This window comes from Rhincodon typus, chromosome 7 (assembly GCF_021869965.1).
Source record: "Rhincodon typus isolate 14 chromosome 7, sRhiTyp1.1, whole genome shotgun sequence".
In the NCBI taxonomy this organism is placed as follows: Eukaryota; Metazoa; Chordata; class Chondrichthyes; order Orectolobiformes; family Rhincodontidae; genus Rhincodon; species Rhincodon typus.
The window spans coordinates 26200856-26216918 of record NC_063338.1 but is presented as its reverse complement, the minus strand read 5'-3'; the positions used below and the strand labels follow the sequence as shown (position 1 = coordinate 26216918).

At 39.6% G+C, this 16063-nt stretch overlaps 1 protein-coding gene across 1 annotated transcript in view; it reads left to right on the top strand.

Annotated features, from left to right (window-relative positions):
- Positions 1-16063, top strand: part of kcnh3 (potassium voltage-gated channel, subfamily H (eag-related), member 3) — a 546526-nt gene that overhangs the window by 335067 nt on the left and 195396 nt on the right. Inside the window, exon 6 of the mRNA XM_048598723.1 lies at positions 1565-1814. Within this exon, the coding sequence (XP_048454680.1) occupies positions 1565-1814 (250 nt within the window). The remainder of the gene's footprint in view (positions 1-1564; positions 1815-16063) is intronic.

Here is a 16063-nt window from a genome sequence, read left to right as displayed (position 1 = left end):
AAAACATTCCAGGAGAGGACAAAGAAAATGTTTCAGATGGACGTTCTGAAACTTTTTTGGTGCATGGTAACGTTACTACCAGCAACTGGGAGGAGATGGCTACCAATCATTCAAAATGGTATCAAGTTGTCCCTCAAGTTTTGTCAGACTTTTAGTTACAACATCTCAGTGATTAGGCAGAAAAGGAAAGAAAGAGAAGCAAACCCTGCTCTCTGGCTCCCATTTTGTCAGATGCCATGCCCAATGTACCCAAAGATCTGTGGGGGCAAGACTCAGTAGCAGAGTCACATGAGGACCCATGACATAAATTTGCAACCTTGTGTGGGTGGCAACAATTTCTTTTTAATTTTTCAAAAACTACAATCAAATCACCTCTTCATATCCAAAGTTCCAGGGAATACTGCCCTAGTTTGTGTCATCTCTCCTCATAATTTGACACTTGGAGTCCTGGAGTGTCATTCTGCACCACCATCAAGGCCAAAATCTCCTTACTAGGTAAGGATGTGCAGAACTACTTACATAACTTTAGGCAAGGTTTTAGGTACCAGAAGCATGGCTTTTACCTCCTTATATTTTTATCCTCTAGATTAAAAAGGCTAGTATTCCATTAGACTTTATGATTATTTCTTGTGCTCGTTCATGACAATTTAGTGGTCTGTGTACCCAGACACCCATGTTGCTCTGGGTCTTCTCTGTTTGATGTATTCATACTTTCCTATATTGAATTCCATTGGAGATCATTTTACCCGTTCACTTCATCCGATAATACGTTTGTAGCTTTACGCTTCCATTGACTGTCCTAAATTCGGATAAAAATGGTCAATAAGTAGTTTCCCAACACAGTGCTTTCCATGATACTACTAGACACATTATCCCAATGAATGTTCCTGTCCATTATCCCTATGCTCTGTCTTCTGCTGTTTAGCCAATTTCCTAACCAGGTCAATAATTTGCCTTCAATTTCACATACTTCAATGTCTCTGTGCTATAGAGATACTTGACAAATACATATACGACAGATGTTTTCCCTAGAAAGTCTCACTGTCCTCAAAATTCATCATTTGCAGACTAGACACACAACCTTTTCTGTCATATCTCAATGTATTTTTTTTTTAACTGGTGGTAGTTTGTTTTTATTTCTGCACATTAACTTGGACTAAAACAAAAATGCATAAAATTTAAATACTTACGGCCTCAAGCTTACAATAATTACTTTATGTTTTGGAGACAGAAAGTAGCATTTTATTCCCCCAAAGCACTGAATTCCTCCATTCACAAATTTTGCCCTCCGCATATGCCACATTCTATTCTGTGATCATTCATTGTGTTAAAATTGCAGTGGTCAGCAATGTTTTTAGAGTAAGAATTTGCCATTTTGTTTTCAAGTTGTTCCCATGAAAATTATCTTTATTTATCTATAGTTAGTACTTGATTGGAATTGCCTCAGCTATTAAGTCACTTTGAGGTATATTTATTGCATTCTGAATGTTTGTTTTGTAAAGCATTTTTGGAGATAGTTCCAACAGTACACAGAACGCTCTTTCTCTTTACTTGTTTTACACAGAATGTCTTTGGAGAGAAACCAGCACTTCCAGAATATAAAGTTGCAGCTATTCAGAAATCCAGGTTCATTCTACTTCATTACGGCACCTTCAAAGCTGGATGGGACTGGCTGATCCTCTTGGCAACATTTTACGTTGCAGTCACTGTTCCGTACAACGTCTGCTTCAGCATCAGCAGAGATGACCAGTCTGCTGCTTCAAGAAACCCTCCTAGTGTGAGTGACATCTTTGTGGAGATCCTCTTCATGCTCGGTAAGACTTTCATCCCATCAAGTTAGAAAAAATACCCCCAAAATGAGCAACCATGATTTCAAGAGAAATGGTCCACATTTTCCTAGTGACATGCACCTTTGCACATTGTTATGGACCCATTATAGCACAGGAATGCACAAAGGATAAGGAAATTATGGAGTAAGTGACTTATTCCATCAGTAATACCATTCCATTGTTTCCTGGGGCTTGTGTACTACCTTTACCCTCACTTTATTCAGTTAGAATTTGGCTATGTCCCCTTTAAATCAGTTCTGTTCATGATTTTCATACAATTAAGCCTATTTTCAAGTTCCTGCCTCTTAAAAATAATAGTGACCTGATAGCAGCTTGATTTGTCGTCCCAAATCAATTTCCTTTAAGCATGTTTGGCTAGCTTAAGAGATAGCACAGTGTGGAGCTGGAGGAACACAGCAGGCCAGGCAACATTTGGGTCAGGACCCGAAATGCCAGCTTTCCTGCTCCGCTGATTCTGCCTGGCCTGCTGTGTTCCTCCAGCTCCACACTGTGTTATCTCTGACTCCAGCATTGGCAGTTCTTGCTATCTTGGTTAGCTTAATGTGTTTCTCACTTTTTTTCTCTGTGTATGATGCTTTAAAAAACTTTTCCAAAAAAGTTTGGTCCAAAATATCAAAGCTGACTAAAGGAATCTCCAGAAATTTTAATTGCAGAAAAGAATAAACCGATAAACAGTTGACACGCACAAATAAATGGGAAGGAATAGTGAAAATGGTGAAAAAGAACAGTAGGATAGGGTAAAGAACAGTACAATTTTGAAACAGGGCGAATGAACTGAATAGGTTACATGCACTGGACACGACAAGGGCCAAGTATTGTCTCTATCTCTCTCTCTGATCTGTTAAACGTTATTTAGTAAATCCTGACATATGTATATCAACCATGTAAAGCAATACAGATCATTTTACTGTCAGCAGCAAAGTGATAGCACTCACCACTGACCTCAAAGAAAGCTTTGCAGAAAGATGTGTGCATCCCTAGTGGTACGGATTACGCCTTTCCAGCTGTTAGTTTAAATCTGGCACAAAGTCAAGGAGATTCCTAAGTATTTGGAAGAAATGATATCATCAGCAGAATAAGCAAGCAGTCACAATTCTCTCAAACAGAACCCCACAAAAATTCTATTTTTTATATTATTTTATAAATATCCAATAAACGATAGGGATGCACACATAGAATCGAAGTAGAAACTAAAATATCTTAAGCAAACTTGTAAAAGAATACTTAGACAAAAGTGAGTTTTATTTTAATCATAACAGAGACCTTTCGCATACTATAAAATTTGCTTTTTCTGGGCCAGAGGTCATAATTAGGATCTTGACATAACATTGAATACCCAGTTCATCTCATTCTACAGAGTGAAATTTTGCAGGGCTTTTTACAGGGGTACTAATGAAAAAAGCAAGTTCTTACAACAGTCAAGGACAGTCTCTCTCTCCTCACCTCTCGAATTCAGTGCTGTTTTCCATGTATGGGCCTAGCTCATAATGAAGCCTGATCCTTGCAGACCCAAGCTGAACATTGGTGAGCATGCTATTGGTGACTAACAGAGAGGACCGTCACTTATTTCTTTCATTACACTACTGACAATGGAGAGTAAACTGATAGTGCATTAATTGCCAAGATTTGATTGGTTTTGCTTTTTGCAGTCAAGACTGTAGAATTTGCCTATTTTCCTATTTGCTGGGTAGTTGCTTGTGTTGTAGCTGGTGTAGAATGGCAGATAACTTTCGACCACATATCTTAAGTATTGCAGGCAGTAGCCTGTCAGGCAAATAGTATTATCTATATCCAGTGCACTGAGCCATTCCTTTTTATTATGTGGAGTAAATCAAATTTATTGTCCATTGTTGATCTGATTTTAACTTCAACTCCACATTTCTTCCTTTTGCCAATAACCTTTGATGCCTTTGCCTGTCAGCCATGTATTTTTGGGCACTGGCAACACTAAAATAGTTAGCACAACTAGTAACTTCAAGAACATACGAAGTAGGAGCAGGGGTAGGCAATTCAGCCCCTTGAGCCTGTTTTGCCATTCAATACAATCATGGCTGATCTCATCTCAGCTCAATTCCACTTTCCTGCCTGCTCCCAATAACCCTTCAACCCATTGCTAATTAAAAAAATGTCAGTCTCCTCAAGCTTACTCAACATCCCAGCATCCACCACACTCTTGGTTCGTGAATTCCACAGATTCATGACCCTTTGAGAGAAGTTATTTACCTCATCTGTTTTAACTCTACCAACCCACATCTCAAAACCATGATCTCTCATTCTAGACTGTCCACAAGAGGAATCATACTTTCTACATCTACTTTGTCAATCCCCTATATTTCTAATTTACCTCAATTAAATCTCCTATAATTCTTCTAAACTGCAGACAATATAGGCCTAAACTGCTCAATCACTCTTCACAAGACAAATCCCTCAACTCTGGAATCAATCTAATGAACCTCCTCTGAACTGTGTCCAAGACAACTTCACACCTCCTCAAATAAGGGGACCAAAACTGTATACAATACTCCAGGCGCTGTCTCACTAATACCTTGTACAGTTGCAACAAAACTTCCCTACCAATTTATTCCCTTTGCCATAAATGCCAACATTCCATTTTATTCTGTACCTACACGTTGGCTTTCTGGGGTCCATGCACAAGAACACCCAGATCCATTTGCACCAAAGCACTCTGCAGTTTCTCTCCATTTAGATAATAAGTTACCTTTCTGTATTTCTGACCGAAATGGACAATTATTTCACTTTAGACTCCATCTACCAAATTTCAGCCTATTAATCACCCTATCCATATCGGTTTGTAAGCATTGGTTTTCTTAATTGCAACTTACTTTCCCACCTATTTTAGTGGTATCTGCACTTATTCAAATTTTTACAAATGCACCTGCCTAAAATAAAATTCATTTTAGATGCAGTTGCCACTTGAGTGATTAAATAGGTTGAAGTCAGAAAAAAAAGACAAATTGATCATTCACTTTGCTCTTCCCTTCTCACTCTGCGTCACTGAATTTGTAATAATGTCAAATGAAAGTCATAATGTGTCCTGTCCACAAATTAATCTGAATGATGCATTACATTAATTGATTACTACTCAAGAAACTAACTTGAGTAAAAGACTCAACAACAACAATAACTACAGTCTGTGAAAAAGATGCAATTCCTGATGGGACCTGAAGTGTCAGATTTTTAGGTGCAGAAATTGGACCTCACTGTACCTGTTTCATGGACAGAAAGCAGGTATAGAGTGTCCCAAGTTCAAGGACTGAGATCCTGTTCCACACAGATGCCTAACAGCAGCGAATCCAAATGCAGACACCTCAAATGGCCACTGATATATTAGATAGTTAGAATATGCAAATACAGGGTCTGCTTCAGGTCCCCTTGCATAAATTGGAAATCAGAGAAAAGCAAGAACCAGACCTACTCTCCACATCTTCATTGGCTACTTCAGCCTAAGCAACTGCTGCTAGCAAAAGGTAAGTTCTTGTTAAATTTCTAACCATTGTTGTGAAGCCAAGTGGAGTCAAAACCTGATCATTCCCTTTCTTATTACTTTTCTATCAGCCACAATGCCTCAGGATGTGATTTTGAGACCACTACTGGCAAGGTATTGGGCAATATTAGTTTTCTAAAATGTTCTGCTTGTAGAAGCAGAACAGGATCCAGCAGATAACAAGGTGCAGAGCTGGAGGAACACAGCAGGCCACGCAGTATCAGAGGAACAGGAAAGCTGACATTTTGGGTCTGGACACTTCTTCAGAAATGGGGGAGGGGAAGGGGATTCTGACAGTTCCTACTATCACAGGATCCAGCAGGTTGCCCCAAATTATTAAAACAAAGTCCATAGTCCAACTACAAGCTGCCATTAGGCATCCTTGGTGGTATATGTCATGAGTGAAGGTGATGAATAAAAAGCTACTACTTACCCATAGTGCAAAAAATTCTTTAAACTATGTACAGCAGCTTGAATGTTGTTATTTCATAACCCCACTCTCAAAGTATATCCAGATGAATTCCTACACCATAATATGTTTTAAAAGTTTCAGGTATTTCAATGATTCAAACAACCACTTCAGGTTTCAGACATTTTCAAGGTCTATCACATTACTGTTGTAATGTAGGAAACACATCAGCCAAATTACATATATCAAACTCCACAGATTTTAATGAAGCAAATGACTGGATAATCTTTTTAGAAATTAGTTGTAGATCACCAAGAAAACTCCTCTTCTTTTCTTTAAATAGTGCTTTAGAAATATTTACGTCCCGCTGAAGCGCAGTTGGAGCCTTGGTTTAATACCTAATCTGAAGGATAACCAGCGATCACTGAAGTCTCAACCTAGATGTGTGCTTGACTTTCTGTCATAACACTGCACAATCTTTGACTCAAAGGCAAAAGTGTTACCCATGATTCGTGGCTGACACTTAACTTTCTCTCAAAGACTGAATGTCAATATTATAGTGGCCTTGTTATTCTAGTTAACAATATAATTTATATTCATTTGGGGATACTAACTGGGCTAGCATTTATTGCCTTGAGAAACACAGTTCTGACCTTGGGATATAGGAGACTTGATGGGGCTGAAAGGCCCCTTTCTGGACTGTAGAGATTGTAATGATAACGCTGAGGACATGCCTGGTGTATTCATGACACGTTAATAACAACATTATCCAGGATTTTTTTCTTTAAATGGAGAAGTTTGTCCCATAACTAAGTTATCTGTTTCCATTTTACTTATGGTTGAGCCCAATCCTTTTCCAAACATATTCCAGAATCTGTCTTTAATTTTCCTGTTATAACAAAGGTTTCAGCATTGGGGCTGCTTCTGATTTATATCATTGAGTTGCTTTCCTTTTTTCGTTGAGTTCCAGTTAAAATTTTAATTTCATTTTCAAAGGGTAAAATGATTGTCATGATCCTCAGCAGAGGCCGCAAGACAATGGACCTTTTAGAAAGCAGCTAGAAACTAGGGAAGTTCCTCAACTTCTTTTAACTGTGGATCATTTTCAAACCGCCTATGTGAGGCCAAGATTAAAAAAAAGGTGCCTGCAACTTCAAAGAAGATTGTTTTAACAGCTGTGCATGAACAACATAAAATGCTATGCTTCATTTGTTTAATCTAAAATATCATTTTTCTCTCTTGCAGTTGTCACAATTCAATAAATTCCTGTCATACTGCAAGGCTTTTATGTAGTGACTTTTTGGGTTCGCCTTCTAGAAGCTTTGGTCAGGGATTTGGAGACAAAAAATTACTTATCTTAAAAATATATCTTTCTGCCAATGTTTTAATTCTGTCTTTTCCCCCTATTTTTACCAATGCGGTGAAGATAATGGCATGATAATGGTGCTTCTAGACTAGTAACCTACAGACCCTGGTTAAAGCTCTGGGGGCACAGTTTAATTTCCCATGACGTCAGATGGTGAAAATAAAATTCAATTCATTCATAGATTCTGGAATTGAGATCTAGTCTCAGTGATGGTGACCATGAAACTATTATCACTTGTTCATAGAATCCCTAAAGGGTAGAAACAGGCCCTTCGGCCCAACAAGTCCACACCAACCCTTGGAGCATCCCACCCAGACCCATCCCCCTATAACCCACACACCCCTGAACACTATGGGCAATTTAGCATGGCCAATCCACCTAGCCTGCACATCTTTGGACTGTGGGAGGAAACCCACAGAAAGAGGGAGAATGTACAAACTCCACACAGACAGTTGCCTGAGGCTGGAATCGAACCTGGGTCCCTGGTGCTGTGAGGCTGCAGCGCTAACCACTGAGCCACTGTGCTGCCCCATGTTATAAAAATCTATCTCATTCATTAATGTCCTTTCAGGAAGGAAGTCTGCTGGCCTTCTGGCAGTTAGGAATGGGAAACAAATGCCTATGTTACCAGTGATGTTCACATCCTGTGAAAAGATGAAAAGAATTTGTTTGCTGTGCGGTATCCCTGCATTCTCTCTACATCCCTTTTCCCCTCCCCCTCACCCCACTGTCAACAGAATGCTATGCAGTCCCTGTTAGTTACGCAAGGAAGACTGGGAACTCACAATTTGCTCTAATCTTCACTGGCAGTGCAAAAGGGTGGGATGTTTTGGAAAGAGAAAACACTAACAATGTCAGGTGGTGGTTTGAATTCTCCACAATGACAAGATCATAGGATCCTTACAGTGTGGAAGCAGGCCAACAAGTCCACACTACCCCTCTGAAGAGCATCCCACCCAGACCTACACCCACTACCCCTACCTTTCCTATGGCTAACCCACGTAACCTACACATCGCAGAACATTCTGGGCAACTTAGCATGGCCATTCTACCCAACTTGCACATCTTTGGGCTGTGGGAGGAAACCGGAGGAAACCCATGCAGACATGGGGGGACTGTGCAAACTCCACACAGTCGCCTGAGGCTGGAATCAAACCTGGGTCCCCAGGCGCTGTGAGGCAGCAGTGCTCACCACTGACCTATTAAGTCTTCACGTTGATTTACGTCAAAAACAATGTTATTTTGATGACCGTGTTTTTTATAATGCCCATGAAGTGCTTGCTGATGGCTGTTTTGTGACCTTTTGTCGGGCACGCTAAATTCTACGATGGTGTTCCACCTGCTCCAGAGGTTTTGGAGCTTATCTTCATTCTGACAGCCTCAGAATTACTCCTTTATGTTTCTGCTTATCACAAATATTTGACATGACATCTTCCAAACCTAGGATCAGTTAGGAGTATCGAGCAGGAACTGCCTCAGATTTGGGATTCTCTCCAAATAAAGGGCAGAGCTCAACAATGGCAGCAACATAAAGAGAAAGTTTAAGTTTATGCTAAAAGAACAGCAGAACCTGCCCCACCTACTCAACACAGCCAAAGTGAGTTTTCATCAGGCTACCTCAAAAATCACTGCTGCATCTCTGAAGATCTTCAGTGTCCAATGTCAGGTTTCCACTGTCTTCTTCACTACAGATGACCACCCAGCAGAATCTCCAGACAGTGATGTAGGATGCTGCACTTGCATAGAACTTGAATGTTTCCCATCCATTCAGCCATAGAAATGCACATAATTCTCAAATGAGATCAGACACTAATGCTTACTGAACTAGCACACATGAAGATTTATACAGATAAGAAAATTGGCTCCATTATGTCTCTGGGATAATTAATGCCGGTAGTTATTACAACTGTAGTAAGCACCATCCTGCATCATTGGAATAGGCAGAGTTGGAGAAAGGTTTGCATAAAACGTTCAAGTACCAACTGCCCTGGAGCCATATGTACAAGGTATGACATAGCTACCTATAGACTAGAACATTAAATTTAAGGGTTAAATTTCAGAGAGAATTGCATCTCTTGTGGCTTTTAAAGTGATTGTTCTGCTTAATGTCTACATTGCTGATAGCCTACAAGCTCTGAGGACCTTACAGCTACTATCCATTATTTGGTCCACAATCCATAGATCATGTGACTGATGCTTAATTTCACCATGTCCATTGGAACATCAATTTTTATACAGAGATTGAATCTAGGATCCCACTGTACAAACCTGTGCCTGCATACTTGCATCACCATAACCACAACCCACCGCAGCCAAAATGGTAGGTGCCAGATTCAGAGCCGGAGCTTCCAGATTCATGCCACCACTTCCATTTTTCTTAATGATGGACAATCTCTATGCCTACATGGAAATTCAGGTTCTAGAATAATGGGGAAGGGCAATATAATGATACTTATAGGAATGGAATCAAGGATTATGGCAAAAGGCTGGAAAATGGAGATGAGAATTCAGAGATCGACCATAATCTCATTGAATGGCACGGCAGAATGGAGGGGTTGAATTGCTTACTTCTGCTCCTGAGTCTTATGGCCTTATGGTCTTGTCCCATCAGGGCCCAGATGACAGTGTATTCAGATTTTTCTTTCTGGACTGATAATTTGAAACCCTGTGGAGTGGGTTAGAGCTCTGTAGTATTCACATATATCATTTTAACTAACATTTAGTATTAGACATTAAGCATTAAAAGCTTGATAAATTTGTTTTTGTTTTCAGCTTATAACATCCTTAGAACCCAACTCTAATGTTGTCCAAGTTTCAGTTTTATAGTTCAAAGAAACAGCATGAACATTTCAATTGCGTTTTCTAATGTCAAACAGAACTCTTTTACTCCTTATTGTTATTCTTTTAAGCTTCAGATGTGTTAATTTCAGTTACTGTCTATAATATGGCTTTGTATTGTTTACAGCCTACCACCCCTTCACTTGTAGGATTAAGCACACTATCTGTTTAGCAGGCGTCCAAGCCCCCACTAATTGAACTGGCTAGCTGTGTGTGAAAAATGTTGACCAAAAATGACATGCTTTTTCCTTCCTTTTTCCATGCTGTGAAGGTAATGAAAGTAAATCTTTACCAAGTTTCACCTGTTGTTTTTGGCTTTTCTAGCTCTTCCTGTGGGCAGCAAATTGACAATAGCTAGAGTGGTTTACTCAGTGTGTAGAGAATTGTGTGTACAGAAAACCTCTTGCAGGACATTAGCCCTTGAGGAAGGCGTTGTTTGTGACTATAATACTTGGGGACAAAAAGCAAGAGAGTAAGACTAAATAATAGTGGTAATTATTTGTATCTTAATTGGCTGATGGGTTTTGTTGCACTGGCAACATTTCAGAAACTGGTGAAACCCATGGTGACTAAACCTTATCAGTTGTATGCATTAACATTACAAAAAAAATCATTTTCTCTAACCTCAGCTGGTCTAAGTTGTCTAAATGAATTCTGGAGATTGTATTGAATTTCACGGCATGTTCCCTGCGCTCAGCAGCTAACCAAAGGTCCACACAACCGTTAATTCTACAGGCTGAAAAAGTGCAAGCTCCTGGCTTGTGAAGATATTCCACCATGTGAAAAACTCACAATGTTCCTTGCCATTCTAAGCAAAATGGCGGCTTTTCCTGTTGGCTTAGCTGGTGCCTACATTTCTCCCTCAAGCGACACCATGAAAAACAGACTGTTTGATTATTCACTACATTTGCTTTTTCTGGGATATCTCAGTTTGCCAAAATAAAAGGCTGTTGTCTTCACCTACTTGGTAACATCGACTGCACTTCAAAATAATTAATTCTTCATCAAGTACTGAGACACAAAAGATCATATCAATTCAAGTTCTTTGAATTTTTTTTTGTCACAGTAAGTACTTTTGATAAATATGAAGCCTTCCAATCCCACACACAAGTTTCAAAGAATGTTTTGACACTAGGAAAGCGAAACATTTGGAGAATGTTTAGAATTACTGTAAAGTCAAGTGAAAACAAAGGCAGACATACTGTAATCAACAGAAAACATACATAAAGGCCTCTGGACCATCTTGATGCATGCTTTTTGAGCAAAAATCTTCAGCCTGTGCAGAATAGTGTACCTTGAAAACAATTCCTCATTAAAAAATGAAAACCTGGAAGTCTTGAGATTTGTTCTGCAGGTGAGTGTCTGAGTGGCTCGCCTCTTTACCTTCTCCTCATCTAACGACAAGTTTATTTTGTTTATAATTAGCCTATACTTGCTAATTGAGTGAGTATTTACTGTTTATGATAATAAAAGACAGAATCAAACAAGTTTCCCTGATATTTAAAGACAAGAGGATAACTTTTATTGCACTTAGCCCTGTGTAAGTAACATGATAAAATATGCTGTGACCTTCACAAATCCACACTCAGATATACTCTGTCTCTCTCTCTCTCACTCTCACACACACACACACACACAAACAGATTTGAGTGAGGAAGGTAAGATTAAACAGGTTAGACTCCAGTAGAATTAGAGGGCTATGCAGCTCCTGGTGATTTGTCTGGATTCAGGCTGACTTTGGCAGCCCTCCCATTTTTACTTGGTGGTTGTAATGCTTCCAGCATCAAGGCAGTCCAAAGGCTTGACTTCTTTCAAAAAGCTCAGTCTGCAGATCCTGACATACTCATAATCAGCTGACAGGCTTCGCAAACACATTAGGTAAGTGGGTTGGGAGGGGGTGGTGGGGTTCGAGAGAGAGAGAGAGAGTGAGAGTGAGAGAGAGAGAGAAGGTGATTCACACTCTCCGTCTTTTCCCAGCAGCTTGTCTTGTTCTGCACAAAACGCAGGTGCTTACGTCACCAAAAGGTCAGGTTACCTTATGACCTTCTGTCTCCAGTTCATGTCATGTCAAATAATGTCATGACCAGTGTATTCCATTTGTAGCCCGATTAAATCACATCTGGGAATATCTCTCAGCCACGGGTTTGAATAATCTGTTTCCATCCAGTTAAGTGAATGTTGTGCTAATGGAATAGAGGATGTTATTCATCAACATTCTCCTGAGTTAACATTCCAAACAGTGACATTCCATCCCAATGGTAGTCTGTAAGGTACACAGTGTAAATTGTGTAACCATCTTTACCTGTCAGCTCAAGTCCCTAGAGTGCAGATTTAGTTGGCTTTTTCTAAAAATCAATTTGGCGTTTTCAGTCAGTAGATTCAAATATCAGTTTTTGAACTAAGGCATAATTTTATGAGAAATAAATCAAATACCAAATTTCATAATGCCGAATGAAGTCTTTGTATCAGTGACAGAAATTAACTTACTATAACACTATTGGAATTAATTCATTTGCTTCACAGTGCTTGGTTATTTAAGGTCTCACTGAGAGCACAGACTCTCATTTCAGGGTGTTTTTTTTTGTCTTCAAGTGCTTATTTCTATTTCCATTTCCTCCCATGTGATTTCCTTATAATCATACTATATCTTTCATTTACATATTTTCTAATCAGCCTGTTCAGAGATGTTTTTACACACATCCAAAGCAAGTGGGACTTGAACCCAGGCGTCCTGGCTTCGGAGATAATGGACAGTACCATTGCACCACGAGGAGCCCTTATACTTCTTATTTTCCATCTTTTATTTATATCCAGAAGTACTCTTACACACAACAGAATGGTTTTTCCATCACCAAATCACTCGTTGTATTTTTTTCATCAATTAACCATGACCAATCAATCACCTGTGTTTCCAAACGATTAATTTACATACAAAGTCCATTAGGGGCAATGCAGGTCATCAAAGGTGAGGGAGCGAGGGAGGGGACTAAGCCAAAATAAAGTTGGATACATCTATTATTTATTTCTCTTCTTCATGAGGTTTGCATTTGAGAACCTTCCACAGGGGAACAATTAACACAATCAATGTGGAACACAGGCACAAATGTCTGTTCCATCACTATCCTGGAGTGGTTTGTTAGGGCTATACTGAGACAATGCTCTGACCACAGTACTAAAGCAGTTAAGACCTTGGAATGATGAGCAGGCTGAGGCAATCCCATAATATTTCCCCGTTATGTGTTCATGGCAATCTCTTGATATCTAGATCTGGTTCACCTGTACAAGTTTGCTGAATGCAGTGGACAGGAATTGGGGAACAACAGTTCCTAAAAGATGACATTTAATGTTGTAGAGCAGAGAGAGAGATGGTAACAGAAGCAGGACAGAACTGATCAACTCAATTTTTCAAACTATTTTAGGGAGGTTCTGTGTAAAGCACATCAAAGCAATATTGTCCCTTATTTTGCTCTCAACAAAAGGTGTCTGCTGTTTGACAAGACGTGGTAGTCAGGGTAAATGTAGCCTTAACCATCCAAAATACTTGTCAGCAGTTAGAAAATAGGTTAATAGCTTCTTTTAAGCTGTCTAGGTGGGCTAGCCAGTGCGACACTGTAAACATCAGATGAGCAAGTATACAGCCCATCAATGCTAACTTTACTGCACTCTGAATCTGTAAGCTAAGGTCTGACAAAGATCTTTCTAAACCACACATGCTTTCTCAGACTGCAGAAGAGTGCACTTTATTACTAGAAATTCAACTAAACTGTCTTTGTATAATTGATTGGCACATTGATTCCACATCGAAATCTCACAGCATGACTGTCCACAGTGAAGCTTGTTCAGATACTCAATCACAATTTGTTACAGTCATTAACTCTCACATGAGAGTGGCTGGATGTACTGGCATACTCCTCTGCTCAAAGACAAAGTGACAAACTACCAGAAGGAATGTTATGACTCTGTATCTGCAAACCCTTGATCTTTGGCAAGGATGTCAATGTTGCAAGACAGTGATTTTGTCCTTGTGAAGTACATGGCAGTCATTTGGAAAATAAAGTCACTTTCATTGTATAAATACTGGAATTCCCTCCCTAAGGGCACAGTGAGTCTACCTACAGCACAAGGACTGTGGCAGTTCAAGAAGGCAGCTCACTACCATCATCTGAAGGGCAACTAGGGATGGGCACTAAATGGTGGCCCTACCAGCGACACTCACATTCCACAAGTTAACCAAAAAAAAATTTGTTTTGCATTGTCAAATAACTATCACTATGTAATATTGAAGGTTGATGCAAATGAACAGGATGAGCTCAGAGCTGTGTCTCCCTTCACTCGATCAGCTATTAAAGTTTCAAGGAGAACATAAGGTGTCACTTTTAGTTATTACAACAGAATTTAGCGATCCAGAAAATATTTGATCAATTTTTCTGACCATGTTACGTCTTACAATAGTCAGTGCCATTTCAAAGCTGCTCAACAGAAATGTTTTCCTCTGCCTCTATTGTTCTTCACCCCCATTTATCATTCCTTTCATATTCCACTGTCCCATCCTGCAACATTCCCTAAATTCTATGGCCTGTCACTGGCTGCAGACATTAGAATTTTGTTCTGATAGGAGCATGATATTTGTCAGTTACCTTAAGTTTGTGCCAAAAATGTTTCAGCTGCATTTTTTATAATTAATAAGTGAGAAAGGTTGTGTCAGTTGTTGCTACGGCTGCAATAAGCTGCATATTGGCAGAGAGAAGCCACTAATCCCTCAATAAACAGAACTAAAAGGGGATATGCTACTGCAATTGGAAATTGGAGATGTTACCTACAGATTTTATCTAACTATTCTTGTTTGATGTTTTATTACTAAAGCTCTGCTTGCTGGCCTTCTGTTGCATTAGGTCAATTTAAGGTGTGGAACAAAGCAAAATTTTCAAAATTAATTGATATATCTACAGAATAAATGTATCTCATGCAAAAGAAAAGTTCAGAAAGAAACAAACTAAAATGGAGTGGCTAGGCTAAAGTAGACCTACAGAGCTAAATAAAAATATTGCAAGCCCAACTCTCGTCATAGCTATTGTGGCATAAATACTGCAGCAGCAATCTCCACTTGTATTATTCTTTTACACTGCCAAATGTCACAAGATGCCTTACAAGATATGTTATGGGAAGTGACCAAAAGTAACATTGAAGAGATGGTTTTTGAGGAATATTTTGAAGGTGAAACTGGATGAACTGTATAGTTCCAGGGATGACGACCCTGTTTGGAGACCATGTGACTTTGCAAATTCTATTACCTTGAAAGAAGCAGAACGTGGTGAGTTTGGGAGGTGAGTCATCAGAACATGTTAAACAATGGTAATATTTGAAACAGGAGATATTTGAAGGGAAAGTGACAGACAACATATATGCGAATGTCCGACAAATGACCAGCTGTTGGAAAGCAAAATTTCAGTTTCCTTAGTTCCTAACCTGATTTGTTATGGAGATACAAAATAAAAAAAAGCATTACTCCTGTTTCAGGATATCCAGGATGTGCTTCACAATTAAGCTTCATATTGGCTCCTCATTTAATCTGATTCACGGTCTTAGCTGAATGTTAAAGGGTTCAGGACCATGTCCGGCTAGTAGGTGTTCCAGCTTCACCTCTTGAAGGCAGCCTGCATTTCTTAAAGGGAAGCTTTAGATGCTGCTGACTACCTGCATTGCAAATGGCTGGAAGGAGAAGGAAACCAAATGGAGTGACAACCAAGAGACCTGTTCTCACAGATGGAGTACAGGACATCTTAGTCCTCGAGGTCAGCAAGAAGAGAGAGGCAATGTTTCTGCAAGGGACCAGAAGACTTCAGGAACACTGTCAAAAGAAAATGGGAACAAGTGGTCAGGGAGGGCAATTCCCAAAGTTCAAGGATGTGACGGCAGTGCTGCAAAAAGTTCATTGACATTCCATGGGTGGAGAAAGTTAGTGAATGCCTCTCAGATACAACTGATGAGATCCACACTTGCTGTTATGCTGGAACTGCCGATGCTGGAGAATCTGAGATAACAAAGTATAGAGCTGAATGAACACAGCAGGCCAAGCAGCATCAGAGGAGCAGGAA